This window comes from Vicia villosa, linkage group LG1 (assembly GCF_029867415.1).
Source record: "Vicia villosa cultivar HV-30 ecotype Madison, WI linkage group LG1, Vvil1.0, whole genome shotgun sequence".
In the NCBI taxonomy this organism is placed as follows: domain Eukaryota; kingdom Viridiplantae; phylum Streptophyta; class Magnoliopsida; order Fabales; family Fabaceae; genus Vicia; species Vicia villosa.
This window is the reverse complement of record NC_081180.1, coordinates 49,734,514-49,748,757: the sequence shown is the minus strand read 5'-3', so window position 1 is coordinate 49,748,757 and position 14,244 is coordinate 49,734,514. Positions and strand designations below refer to the sequence as shown.

At 33.9% G+C, this 14,244-nt stretch overlaps 1 protein-coding gene across 1 annotated transcript; it reads right to left on the bottom strand.

Annotated features, from left to right (window-relative positions):
* Positions 1–3,540: 3,540 nt before the first annotated feature.
* On the bottom strand, positions 3,541–4,770 carry LOC131632014 (putative F-box protein At3g16210). The gene has a single exon (XM_058902807.1). It carries the CDS (start codon positions 4,768–4,770, stop codon positions 3,541–3,543), a length of 1,230 nt encoding a protein of 409 aa, XP_058758790.1.
* Between the last annotated feature and the right edge of the window lie 9,474 nt (positions 4,771–14,244).

The following is a 14,244-nucleotide window of genomic DNA, read 5'->3' as shown; positions in this document are numbered from 1 at the left end:
AGAAAAATGTCTTCCACAATACTACGATTTTTGAGGCAAGGCTCGCCATTGTTGTAACAACCAATTGAAAACAAAATGTATTTGTGTGGCTCAATTTATGATTAATGAAAGCCATAACTAATTTTGCTTAAAAAGTGATATACCATCATAAAGAATATATGACTACATTTTTTGTCACTAAGTGATAGGGAAGCCTCCCCAAGTTGATCTTAATGTTCTCTACTTATACTGAAAGGATTTGATTGACCGAAATTCATGAAAATTTGAACGACTCTCTGAGTTGCTTCCTGAGCACCTTTTCTTGTTGAACAAAATATAAAAATTATAGATCATAATTAATCTTTGCCTAATCAATTTATAACAGTTGAAAAGAAAAAATATCTGAAAACAAAATAGTAAAAATTCAAGGTTTCAAAACTATTAGGACTTTTTTTTTAATAGGCAATTGATATAAAACCGGAGTATAAGGATACTCCAACCGAATACAAACTGGAAAACTTCTACAATGCACTAGTCAAAACAACTAAGTGGTAGAATATTCCACACGTGAAAGTTACAATTGGCCGCTAACTTATATCTAGAATAAATCCATTTTCAAGACATAAAAACTACCTCCGACATACATTCGGTAAAACTAAACGATTCGTTCTTGAAAATGATTCCGTTACGCCTATTCCATATGCTCCAAACCGTTGCTAGCCATATAACCGCTTCTAAAGACCTCTTGTCTAAAATCTTCACCTTCTCAAAAGTGAAAAGGAACCCTTCGAACTCCTCCAAGGATAAACCGTCTACTGGACCTATCCAATCAAAAACCTTCCTCCAAATAACCTCCACTACTAAGCAGCCCCCTAACAAATGAGAAAGACTTTCCGACTCCGTAGAGCAAAAAACACAAACCGAATCGTTACCGTCCAACAAAATGCCCCTCCTAATCAAATTGTCTTTGGTTTTAATCTATTATGAATTATCCTCCATCCAAGGAATAAAGCTTTAGGCGGCGCTTTTACCTTCCAAAGATAAGTTGTAGCTTTGACTATATTTGAATCGAGAGGAGGTCCGGATAGCTTTGATTTGAACAAATCCTAACAAGATTTAACAGTGAAAACTCCGTCCGAAGTAATGCTCCACGAAAAAGAATCCTTTACTCTCTCTCTAGGAAAAGCGTACCGGATGCAATCCATGAGATCACTCCATAAAAAATTCGTTCCATCGCTGCTATTAACCGGCATCGCTGCTGCCCCAGCGCTATTATCAAGCAGAAGTGCTGCTGCACTCCAGAACCAACCATCAATAGCCTGAAAATCAGCATCGGCGATAGAGATGCTGTCGTCACGGGATATGGCAAACAGTTCCGGGAAAGCTTGCGCCAGCGGCTGTGCACTGGCCCAAGTGTTGTACCAAAAAGGAATGTCCCGACCGTTCCCGACAGTGCACTTAACAGCCCCTGAAAAATTAGTATTGAACAATAAGGCATAATTGTCGGATAGAAGAATATCCCTCCACCATATTGAATTGTTTTTCTCCACTATCGAAGATTCACCAATGAGGATCTTCCTTTCTACGTTCCCGTAACGGGATCTAAGGATGCCACTTCAAACCGCCTCGTCTTCCACGAGAATTCTCCACTTTCACTTATTAAGTAAAGCGGCATTCATAACTTCCACATTTTTAACGCCTAAGCCTCCTTCATCACTATTACGGGCATAATGCTCATACAGACCGGACGTAATGGTCCCTAATGTACATCAAAGTTGTATTTTACAATTTATGAGGAACTTGTGATAATTATAAGCATAATGCCCATTACTGGTTGCTCGGAATGCACCTTGTCTTTTGCACCAAATTCGACTTTTGTTGCATTTGAAAACCAAGGAGAAATTACAATTACAATGGCCATTATGAGTTGGTCGTAATTCTCATTGTTTGGTGTCAAATATGATATTTTTTTCTCAGTTCGTCCTGGTGTCTCTTGTCCTTCAATTTTGTTTCTCTTTTAATATGATTTTTATTCATTCACTCCTCATCAAAGTTCTAAAACTCAACAAAACTAACATAACTGAAAGTAAATAGATACTACAACAAAGCAAACTCCTAATAAAATGATAGAATTAAACAACTAAAAATGATAAAATCATGATTTATCAATAAATTTCATCCATTGAATATTTCAAAGAGAGTGTTCATCATATCACTACTCTTATATAAAATAGAAGTGTTATGAACACTTTCTTTTGAATAATCTCTAACATTCACTTTTTTTATTGGATAAAATTCATTTGAATCTTAAATAAAGTGATGGATCTATGAGTTTCTTCTAATAATCTCGATTCTTTTATGAAAGAGATAGGTTGGAGATTGTTTATTGGAGTCATTGCACATGCCTTTACATTTGTTTAGATAATTTATCTGGTTTTATTTGTATCTATTTATTAATTTTATTGTGTAATGTTCCATCCTTGCACACCTTGTAATTGGATGTGATTATTTTATACAGTTATTTTGTCTTTGCTAATAAAAAAATTCTAACTCAGCTCCACTTGCCATTGCCCAGTTCCAACTTCAAATCAAAAGAATTCTGCAAAGTTTTCCATGCTGATGGCATATATTTTTAAACCAACCATCACCAGCTCCACTAATATATTTTTTAAAAATATTTTCTTTAAAACTCTAAGTTTCAGAATCCCAAATCTAAACTTACTTTTGATTAATGAGAAATCTTCACAATAAGTATTCTTCAACCGTGTATTTCAAAAAAATTCTAATAAAATTTCACATTGCAACAGCAATACGCATCGTAACAACCGTAATAACTCAAAAAAATTCTAATAAAATTTCACATTGCAACAGCAGCAATACGCATCGTAACAACCGTAATAACTGCAATTGCAACACCCATAATTGCAACCGAATCTGTGATTGCAACCGCAATTTAAAACTATGCTCTTAACACAATGTGTTGATTCAATCCAGCTCAAATGTAATGTCTAATTAATATACTCTATTCAAAAAAATTACTGAGATTTCATATAATTTGTAAGATGCAAGTCAACTACCAATAACTGTGATTTCATGCATTTTTTGCTGGACATAATTTGAATGCATTTCCTAAATTAAGATCATACACTGATTTCAGAAAGATGGCAAACCTTCAAAAATTTAAATAAGATATTGAATGTAAAATTGTAAACTCAATCATAACAAACATGAAATAAGAAAACAGCAATGCTCGTAATAATAATAATAATAATAGATAAAGAATGACAATGCGAATTTAAAAAAACGGACATCTAGAAGAAAGGTAGGCCACCTTCAACACATGCATAAGGTTCATTCCAAAGACTTGCGGCTTCTTAACACCTCTTGATCTGTTGAACATATCTTCAAAAGTAAACTGCAATTCAGCATAAAAAAACCAAAAGAAAAAATATTTAGTTTAAAGAGAAAGAACACAAAAGCTCAAACAAAATTTGAATCAATCCTATGAGTTGTAATAGAAATTATAAGTCCTAATATCCAATTACATACCTCTTGAGAAAATTAGCTATTTATTGTTCCAATAGGATCAAAGCTTTTCTTGTACCTTCCCATCTGACAACTACCGAGTTCGTCCCTGTTTACATGAAGCATGCCAATCATTTGAGTACTCAAATCAACCCAAACTAATACCCTATCAAGCAAAATTAAACGGGTAGCATTTTCGTTTGAGACTATTACATTGTTACTCTTCCCGATTTCGATGGGAAACTCAACAAAAGGTAAGCTCCCAACAATAATGAGATTGATCCACGATTCTCCGACACCAAGTTTACCCAAAATTGATATACCAAAAGCAGTTGTTTCTGGATAACTTGATATCAAAGCAATGGATCCATTTAACATCACCAAGTTTCTTTCAACAAGGCCATCAATGTCCGTGGGCATTGGTCTTTTAATCAACATCTCAGTGCTAAAGTCAAATGACAGCAAATATTCTTCAATATTTTTTGATTCAGATTTAGCCCACCAATGATACAATCCATCCATGTACACTCCAATACTTCCTGATATGGAAAAATCATTACAATCGCCCATATCAAAATCTAGTTTCTTCCAAGAGTTAGTTTTAAGATTATATATCTCCCACAATGGATCATAAAGTCTATCTCTCCGTATCAAATCGCCGTATCTATAACGGACATTATAGTCTATCATTTGAACAACTTTATAGTCATCGCTAACATGATCATAACCAAATCCATGAAGAAACCTCCAAGGAGACGGATTATCAGATGGGTTGTTCTCAACCGGACTAGGAGGAATGACCTTAGCTTCACCTGTAATTGGATTCCACAATACAAGCTGGCGAGTCTTAAGTCTTTGTTTGAGACAAAGAATGCCATTAATACTAACCGAACCCACAATATAAATATTACAATCATCATTTTGAAATTGAGACGGCCAATCTAATTTAACCCAATTCTCAAACTTGTCATTTGAGACCCAGTAAAACTCGCAATGCCAACTATCAATATTTTCAACAAATTCCCCAGGTAGCAATTTGTGTAGGACGAGAAATTTATCACCATGAGAAGAATGGTTATAACGTGTAAGATGGTTGATATACATGTTTATGAATTGAGGGTTTTTGAACACGAGGGACCATGATTTGCATACGCATCGAAGTCGCTTCGATTCACATAAAGGAAGTTTTGAGAGAATGAAGAGCACAAGATCATGAGGTAAAACTATGCAAACCTTTTTGTTAGTCACCGCTGACAATTTTTCCATCTTTTCCTTTCCTAAGACCACAATGGAGTGAGATGAAGAGAAAGTATATATGTAAATTATATTGAAACCCTAACGACGAAGAGTTTTTTCAGGGAGCGGGAATCCGTTTATTTTGATGTTTAACCCTTTTAATTTCAGGTTAAGAAAAACAATTAAAAAGTTTATTTTCATGAAATCTAGAAAACAAATATTTCCGATTAAAAGAATACTATTTTCACGATGTGAGGGGTTCTAGTCTTCTAGATTATTACTAGGTCTCAACTTCTTTACCCTAACTAAAAAAGAGGGGTAACTTTACCCAACCCAACCCCAAGTGTCATAAAGTAATTGGCTTGGAGATTAGTTATTTGACATGTCATTGAAAAGTTAAAATTTTTATTATATTCATATCATATCATATTTATATAACTTTATTTATTTTTTAAAATTTAATCTATTTCATAATATTATTTATTTTTGTTATTTTCCCAATTTATATAATATGAAAAATTAAAAGACCTTGAAATAAAAATAGAAAACTTATAAAATAAAACCCAATATATATACAATCTATTATCAACACAAAAGCATTAGAGAACAAAAAAATATTCAGCTCTCAAGTTTTAAGTTTTAAATGCTAATAAATAAATATATAATAAAAAGTAAGGTAAATGATTTCTATAACCGCATTAATCCCACTGCTTCATTTACCAGTTAAAAATTGATTAAAATTTATAATAAATAAAAAATTAGTTAAATTAAAAAAAAGTTATTACTAATTAAAAAACACTTGATAAATACAACACGTGTTGATATATATATAAAAATAGTAATTAATTAAATTTGCACTACTTCATTACAAATTAAAAAAATTATTAAAATTTATAACAAATAAGAATTTAGTTAAATTGAAAAAAATTTATTATTAATTAGAAAATAGTCAATGAATAGAACACATTAATAAAAATAAAAATAGTCATTAACACTTTGGATGGGAGGTTGGATAAGGTGGAGGACATTAAAGATTACGTGGGTAATCATTTCTCAAAAATTAGAAGAGGAGGAAGGGATGGCGTCGTATTTGGAAGGAATTAATTTTGATTGTATTAGTGAGGAGGATAAGGTTTGGCTTGAAAGACCTTTTTAAGAAGAGGAGATTAATGAAGCTTTAAAGAGTTGCGGAAGTACTAAAAGTCCGGGTCCGGATGGATTTTCCTTTCTTTTTATTAAAAGATGTTGGTCTTTCTTGAAAGAAAATTTCTTGAGATATTTTGATCACTTTTTCGAAGGAAGAGAATTGTCGAAGGCGGTTACTTCTTCTTTTTTGTCGTTGATACCGAAGTCCGTGAATCCGCTTTCTTTGGACGATTATAGACCGATTTGTTTGGTGGGGTGTATGTACAAATTCATGGCGAAAATGTTGGCGGGGAGATTGAAATTGGTGTTGAATTCTTTAGTTTCGCCGAACCAAAGCGCTTTTGTGTCGGGTAGGCAATTGCTCGATGGGGTTTTGGTGGCTAATGAAGTGGTGGATTTTGCTAACAAAGAAGGTAAACCTTGTCTCCTCTTTAAAGTAGATTTTGAAAAGGCTTGTGACAAAGTTTCTTGGAATTTCTTGAGGCACTTATTTTTTAATATGGGCTTTGGTGGAAAATGGAGGAATTGGATGGAGTTGTTGGTTTTTAAAAGTGACATGTCGGTGGTGGTAAACGGGAGTCCCACTAGAGAGTTCATGGTGAATAGGGGTTTGAGACAAGGTGATCCTTTATCGCCTTTTCTTTTTGTCATGGTGGCGGAAGCGCTTACGAGATTGGTTCGGAAATCCATAGAGATTGGAGAGTATGAGAACTTCGTGATTAACCGGATGTGTACTGTGGATATTCTCCAATTTGTGGATGATACCTTATTAATAGGGGAAGGATCGTGGAAACACATTAAGGCGGTTAAGATTGTGTTGAGAGCCTTTGAGCTAGTTTCGGGTCTTGGAATTAATTTTCACAAGAGTAAATTGATCGGGATCAATTTTTCGTCAAACTTTTTGGAAGCGGCTTCTTTGTATATTTCTTGCAAATTAGAAAGTAGTAATTTCTATTTTCTCGGTATACCAATCGGATTCAATCCAAGGAGGGAGTGCACTTGGAATCCGCTTTTGGAAAAGATGAAGCTTCATTTGATGGGGTGGAAAAACCGGTTTTTGAATCTTGGAGGAAGAATAACGCTTTTGAAGTCTATTTTGAGTTCTCTAGCTATCTTCACCATGTCCTTTTACAAGATGCCGGCTAAAGTGGTGAGTGATTTTACAAAATTGCAAAGTAATTTCTTATGGGGAGGGGTGAACGAGAATCAGAAAATTCATTGGGTGAGTTGGAGGGGTGTGACATTGCCTTATTCTAAAGGAGGTTTAAATATTAAGGATTTAAACGATTTTAATTTTGCTCTTTTAAATAAGTGGAGATGGAGAATTGCTAATGGGGGGCATTGTGGTTGGATTTTTTAAGGCGCGTTATGGTGACTTAAGTATGCAACTTTTTGGTGGTGGGGTTCTTTACAATAAATCTTCCTCTTCTTTTTGGTGGCACGACATGCTAAAGGTTGGTAATTCTTCTTCTTTTCTTAAAGATCCGTTTGTTGAGTGTTGTAGTTTCAAAGTGGGCAATGGATTTAACACTCCATTTTGGGAGGTTTGTTGGCTTAATGATGTTCGTTTGTCGGAGGTTTTCCTGGAACTTTTTGCTATTTCTTTGTTGAAAAAGGTTTCCGTGGCGGTTATGGGAGGGTGGAGTGATGGTATTTGGAAATGGGGGAATTTGGGTATTTCGGAGGAAGAGGCGGTTGAGGTGGGTTTGTTTTCTAAGTTATTAGATTTACGGAATCTCTTGGATTCTTTTGAGGGGTGTAATATGGAGAAGGATTCCGTGAGTTGGAAAGTTGAGACGGATAAGTGTTTTACGGTATCATCTTGCTATAGTCGGTATACTTCCCGGCGTATTCCTTTTGGTCCTAGCAATAGGAATGACGAAGTATTGGAAAAGTTATGGAAGATGGAGGTTCCTTTCAAAATCAAGGCGTTTGTTTGGAGACTTTTTGTGAATAGGCTTCCAACCAAAGATCTCTTGAAAGTTAGAGGTATTGCTTTATCCGCTTCCAATTTATTATGTGTTTTTTGTGGGATACATTTGGAAGATAGATACCATATTTTCATCAAATGTAATGTAATTAAACTTGTTTGGAAAGACATTGGTGAGTGGGTGGATTATTCGGGTTGGAAGGAGGAAGATTGCATTCCGCTTTTTATGGAATGGATTGCCATGAGTCGTATGAAAAGAATTAAAGTAGGCAAATTGGGGGTGTTATGGTTGGCCACTTGTTGGATTATTTGGTTGACAAGAAATGGCTTTTGCTTTAAAAATGAGGTGTGGAATGTTAATGATATTGTGTGGAAAATCAAGACTTTGGTGTGGAGATGGTCTTCCTTAGGAGACATTACTTATTCCAATTGTAACTTTTACGATTTTTGTAAAGACCCGGTGTCTTTTTTATCGTGATTGTAATTGGTTTGTAATATTGTTTTTTGTCGGACTTGTTCCGGTTTTGTGTATCAAGGTTGGAGAACCCTTAGTTCTCCATTTAATATAATTCTTGCTTACACAAAAAAAAAAAGTCATTAAGTTTTAGAAAAAAATGGTTACTTTCACGATATTAGCGGTTATAGCTTATTACTAATTGCAACCACTAATACACAAGCATTAGGGTGTGTTTGGTTTGGAGTATATGGAGGCGAGAGAAGGGGAGGGATGTGTTTAGTTCAAATTTTATAAGGGGAGAGAAGCAAAACCCCTCCAAAACACATTTTTGTGTCTTTCCAAATCGTGGGATTTAGAGGGGAGAGGAGAAAAATCTGAAATTTGATATTTAAAAACTATTGTAATTACTTATTGACTGGTAATTTCGACATAGTTGGGTCGAAAGTGAATAAGAATATTTTCTGGGCCTCAATAGAATGAATTTAAACAAGAAGCCCAAATTATCTTAAGAACAGAAGGGTCGAAATCAAATTTTGTTTGTTATTGAATTTGAATTTTAAATCATTTGGGTGCAATATGTCGAAGACTAGATGCCTGCGAATAAGGAATAATTTGAATTCAAACTGAAGTATTTTGTCTGTAGAGACACGTGGAGATATATTACTCGAAAGAATCATGCAAATATCGAACGTGGTATATTCCTGGAGAAAGATCGTTAGGGTTGAATTTGTATAAATAGGAGTCTTAGTGTTAGGATTCAGGTGTTTATTTTGTACAAATTATCCAATATACTCAAAGTACCAGTGCTAGAGAAAAGGATTGTAGATAACGTACATATAAGAAACACCATTATTGTCTTTTCAAAGTTATTTTATCAAATACAAAGTCTTTACATACTATTTACATTTCTTTTGTTCTTTTATTACCCAGTCGAACTCTTTATTATTTCTTGTCATTTATCTTCAATAGTTGAATTGTCTTAATTTACATTTTTGTCATTTATTGTCTTCAAGAAACTTTAGTGCATTCATTAGAGAAGTAATTGCGTCGAAACATGAGTTCAATTGTAAATATAATCATAAGAAACTTAGACACATGTCCTAGGATCAATCTAGTCGATCTTGTAAGTTACCAAAGTAATTGATTTGGAGGACTAACGGTTGTTTACTAGAATCACTGTAAACATTACTATAATATCTTTTATTATAATATTTTAGAATTATTCATTTTCTTTTGTTTCATTGCTTCTCTTTTTTCTTTTTTTTTACTTCCATCAATTTATTATAAATGTTCTTCATCTTCAAATTATTTTTCATGTTTATTATTTAATATAAATTATATATAATATTGAGGAATATAAATATTTGATTATTTAATATAAGGAGAGTGAGACACGAGCTCCACATACACCGATGTCGCTTACTTCATGTATTCTTTTGATCCCATGCGAATTCATCAGTACAAATGGGAGGTGGCTACGCAAACGTACACGTATTCGAGGCTGGAAGAGGGATGCATGTGGAAGATCAGGATTGTCGCAGGCAGCTGTTCACTATATATGCTAACAATCTTATATCCTTCTAATTTTTTTCACTACTTTTTATTCTATATTTGTGATAATGTTTGATCCATATTTTTTTATTTTCAATTCAGTGGTGGATATTCCAGCACTTTCCGATGATATCTAGCTGGGGGGTTGTATCGAATTACATTGAGGAGTGGCCACGTGCTCGTTGTAACACCCTTTTTCTAACCTCAAATATATCATACAGTCTCACAGAGTAATCATGCATAAAGAAAAAGGGCGTCACATGTTGATTTCCATAAAAATGAAAATCCCGAAATAACATACATATAGCATTCATAATATGCAAAGATCATGTTGTAACACAAATCGCAAATCTCATGCTTTCATACATTATGCATAAACGCTTGCAGAAAACAATGGAATTGCTATTAAAGGTTTAAATGAATATATCTCATACTATATTTATCTACCAAATTCAAATCAACATCTCCAAACATGCTAATTTGAAATTCACAATCCAGACCACGTAGCCTTAAAAACAACATATCCATGATATCAAACAATACATCCGAATATCCAACAAAACATAGGAAATATCAATATCCAAACATAAGCATAAGTCTAAAGAAAACCCCCAAGTGTTACATGATCAGAGCATATGACTCGCTACCTAATCAAACAACAAACTCTGAAGCTTTTCGGCTAACCACGAACAAGCTACTAAGCGTCAGAATCTGCACGTTACCAACAAAGGGAATCATTCAAACAGAAGGGTGAGAATTCTAGTTATTATAGAAAACATAATAATGGAAAATGCATAATCTAAACAAGCATACATTTCAGAATTCATCACTCTTCATAAAAACATGTTTTTATAACCATACATCAAAGTTAACATGTTTTATCATTAACTAACCAAGTTCCAATCATACAAGTAATCATATTCACTTACCAACTCAAAAATGGTAATCCAATAATGAGATATCGTCAAGTATACAATTATCACTTCACAACTTTCCACATATACGCATCAATCAGCAAATAATCATTCCACACAACATATTAAAAGTCACACCAAAACATAACTCACACCGACATGTGTGACTCAAGTGTAACTCTATGCAATATGCATGTGGGTCCCATCCGTTATTATTTCTGATCATGCCGATTGTCTTTCCTCTATAGACTAGATAACCACCTCAAAGCCCCATTTTCGTTAAGCTTTTAAATCCCATTCGGCGCTAGATTTGGGACAAGTAAATAACCTCCGCGAGATTATCCAACATTGCCTCTTTCAAAGACTCATGCTAGTGTAAGTGTGCAACAAAACAAGACTCATGCATTTAAGACGATCTCACACTACGCCATAAAAGGGCTACGAAAGCGCTTTTTTTGGCATTTTACAGCGCTTAAAAGCGCTGCCTATGGTAGTGCTGTCGTAGGTAACGACAACGTTTTTTAGCCAAAAGGGCTGCCTTAGGTTTACTTCAGACAGCGCTTTCCCCTAAAAAGCACTTTCGTAGGTGGGTCTGTAGCAGCGCTTTCCCTTGAAAAGCGCTTTCGTAGGTGGGTCTGTAACAGCGCTTTTTCTAGAAAAAGTGTTTTCTAAAGTAACCTTTAGCAGCGCTTTTTTCAGCTTTTATGCTTTCTTTTATCATCTTAGGCAGCGCTTTTTATTAAAAAGCGCTTTCGTAGGTAGGCCTTTAAGAGCGTTTTTAAAAGCGCTTTCGTTGCTAAACGCAATATTTTAAAGTGCAACCTGTAATTTAAGCCTCCCAGTTCGACTTGTAATTTATTTTTATTTTAAACCTGTAATATTTTTGGAAATAATCCCTAAACCTGTAATTCAAACCTTACATATATATATATATATATATATATATATATATATATATATATATATATATATACCGTTATTTCAACAAAAACCCGTATGTAGGATATTATATACCATTGTATACCAATATAATACCATTATAATCCAAAATAAAATATATACACCATTATAGTTCAATTCACATGTTGGCAACAGATACATATAACTAAATCATCTCTAATAATAACTAAATCAAAATAAGCCCGAAATTCTCAAAATCCGACGAGCGGACGGTCCTGGTCCTGCAAAGTATGAACAGAACAACACAGTCAATTAAACTAACTTTGGCCAAACACAATTAAAGGCTCCAACACAAAGTCATTATCAAAATCCGTCACACAATAATGTATTCATAACACTTTTCACGCAATAATGTATTCATACCTATATGATTCTTTGTTGAATATAAAATTGACACAATTCCTCTTTGATTTCTTCCAACTTAAGTTTCGTGTAAGAAGCAGAATATAATTCATCAAAGTACTACATAAAAAAACATAATATGCATGATTTAGTTAAATGTAATAAATTATAAGAAACTATCCTAAGTTATAAATTCATACTGTGATTGGAATCTCTAATTGATTCATTTGAAGGATTTCTTTCAAAAACCTCAAAATAAAGTATCTGTAATCTGTATCGTTTCGTTGTCGCAGACACTACATAGAAAAACAAATAATATTTTATAGTTGTCTTGTTTTATCAAGTAGCATAACTATTATAAGCAAAATTGTAAAAATTAATGTACCTGCACTTTGATCCAAGTAATGTTGTTTGATTTAGTATGTGATACTTGTGCGTCTCTTTGACTTTGGAATACTTGTATTGATCTAACAAAATAAAAACATATATTTAGATCAATCTCACAGAAATAATTAAATATATAAATATACACGAGTATTTAGAACAATCTCACTTACCTATCATTTATTGACTTCATATCCGGATAATTGGTCTACTCACCATCTACCGAATTCAGATAATAGACCACTTCTTTTATAGGATCGATAACAAGGGTGAACGGTGTTTTTGGCAAGAGGGAGAGAAGGAGATGGTTGCAAGGGTGAACGGCGTTTTTGGCGAGAGGGAGATAGGGTTTCTTCGTGTGTGGTCGTTGTAGGGAAGAGGAACAGTGAAGGCAAAACGCGTGATTTGTTAATTTTGTTTTAAAAATTTTAATTTTAAATAAGCTACGAGAGCGCTTTTCAAAAGCGCCTTTGTAACCAGACATATACCAGCGCTTTTTACAATAAAAGCACTTTCGTATCCTACCCCTATACCAGCGCTTTTAAAAGCGCTTTCATATCTTACCTATAGCAGCGCTTTTATAAAGCGTTTTCTTAAGGTAGCCTTAGAAAGCGCTTTCGTAGGATCTCCTATACCAGCGCTTTTTCCCTTGTTTTTTAGTTTTGTTTTTAGCAAAACCTATAGTAGCGCTTTTGCCTAATAGCACTTTCGTAGCTGTGCTGCTAAAAGCCAAATTTGGCGTAGTGTCTCTATCTCTTACACAATCACATATTTCCAACTTTGCACAACCTTACATAACATGACATTCAATCCAAATATCAAATATCAATTAGCATATTTAGCAAATCAATCACATAATTCATGATTATCATATCACATAATACACTCATGAACATTGATCATAACCAATTCATCATAACATACATTCATAATTATATGTTATTCACAATTAACATCATAATTAATTAAACAAGTGCCAACCAATCCTATTCTATCATATAGACAACCATATAAGCTTCAATATGCTTCAAACGGCACGTAAAAAAGAGTTACGGATTAAAAGATACAACATTTCAAAGTTTGGAAAAAGTTCCATACAGCAGGGTCCGCTTAGCGACCTTCCAGCGGGCTTATGGAAGTTCAATTTTTAACAAGCCAGCTTGAAGCGCGCTTCTACAAACTAAATCTAGAAGCGGACCCAAATCTGAGCTCCGCTTAGCGGGCTAGGTCCGCTTAGCGAGCTCACTTAATTTTTCAAAATCAAACAGCATCCGCTTAGCGAGCCAAGGGCCGCTTAGCGCAACTGCGATTTTGCAGAAAAAAACCAGCAAACTCAGAACTGCAAAAATCACATCTCACTACTCAAAATCACTTCCAGTCATCAATAAACATCAAATAAAACTAGTATTCATCATTATTAAACAACATTCATCATCAAAATCATGTTTAATCATTCAAATCCCTAGAGATTAGCACAAACCCTAACTTTTCTATGTTTTCATGAAATTGCAAAGATTGAAGAGAATCACACAAACACATACATTACCCAATCATATAATCTATAGAAATTTGGATTCTAACTCTTACCTCTAGTTCAAATCCACCTTCTTGATGAAAATCTACAAATCTCCTCTTTGTTCTTCTCTTGCCTCTTTCTCTTCTTTCTATCTTATCTCTTTTCTAAATCTAGGTTATCTCACAATTTTCTCTATTAGCTCTAATTGTTATTGGGTTTAACTCATCCAACTATAATTTATAACTCAATATAGGCTCATTAGCTAATTTACTATATTTCTACCATTTACTAAATTAGCTCAATT

Coding starts and splice junctions, on each gene's coding strand:
- LOC131632014 (XM_058902807.1), bottom strand. CDS start 4,770: ATGGAAAAATTGTCAGCGGTGACTAACAAAAAGGTTTGCATAGTTTTA.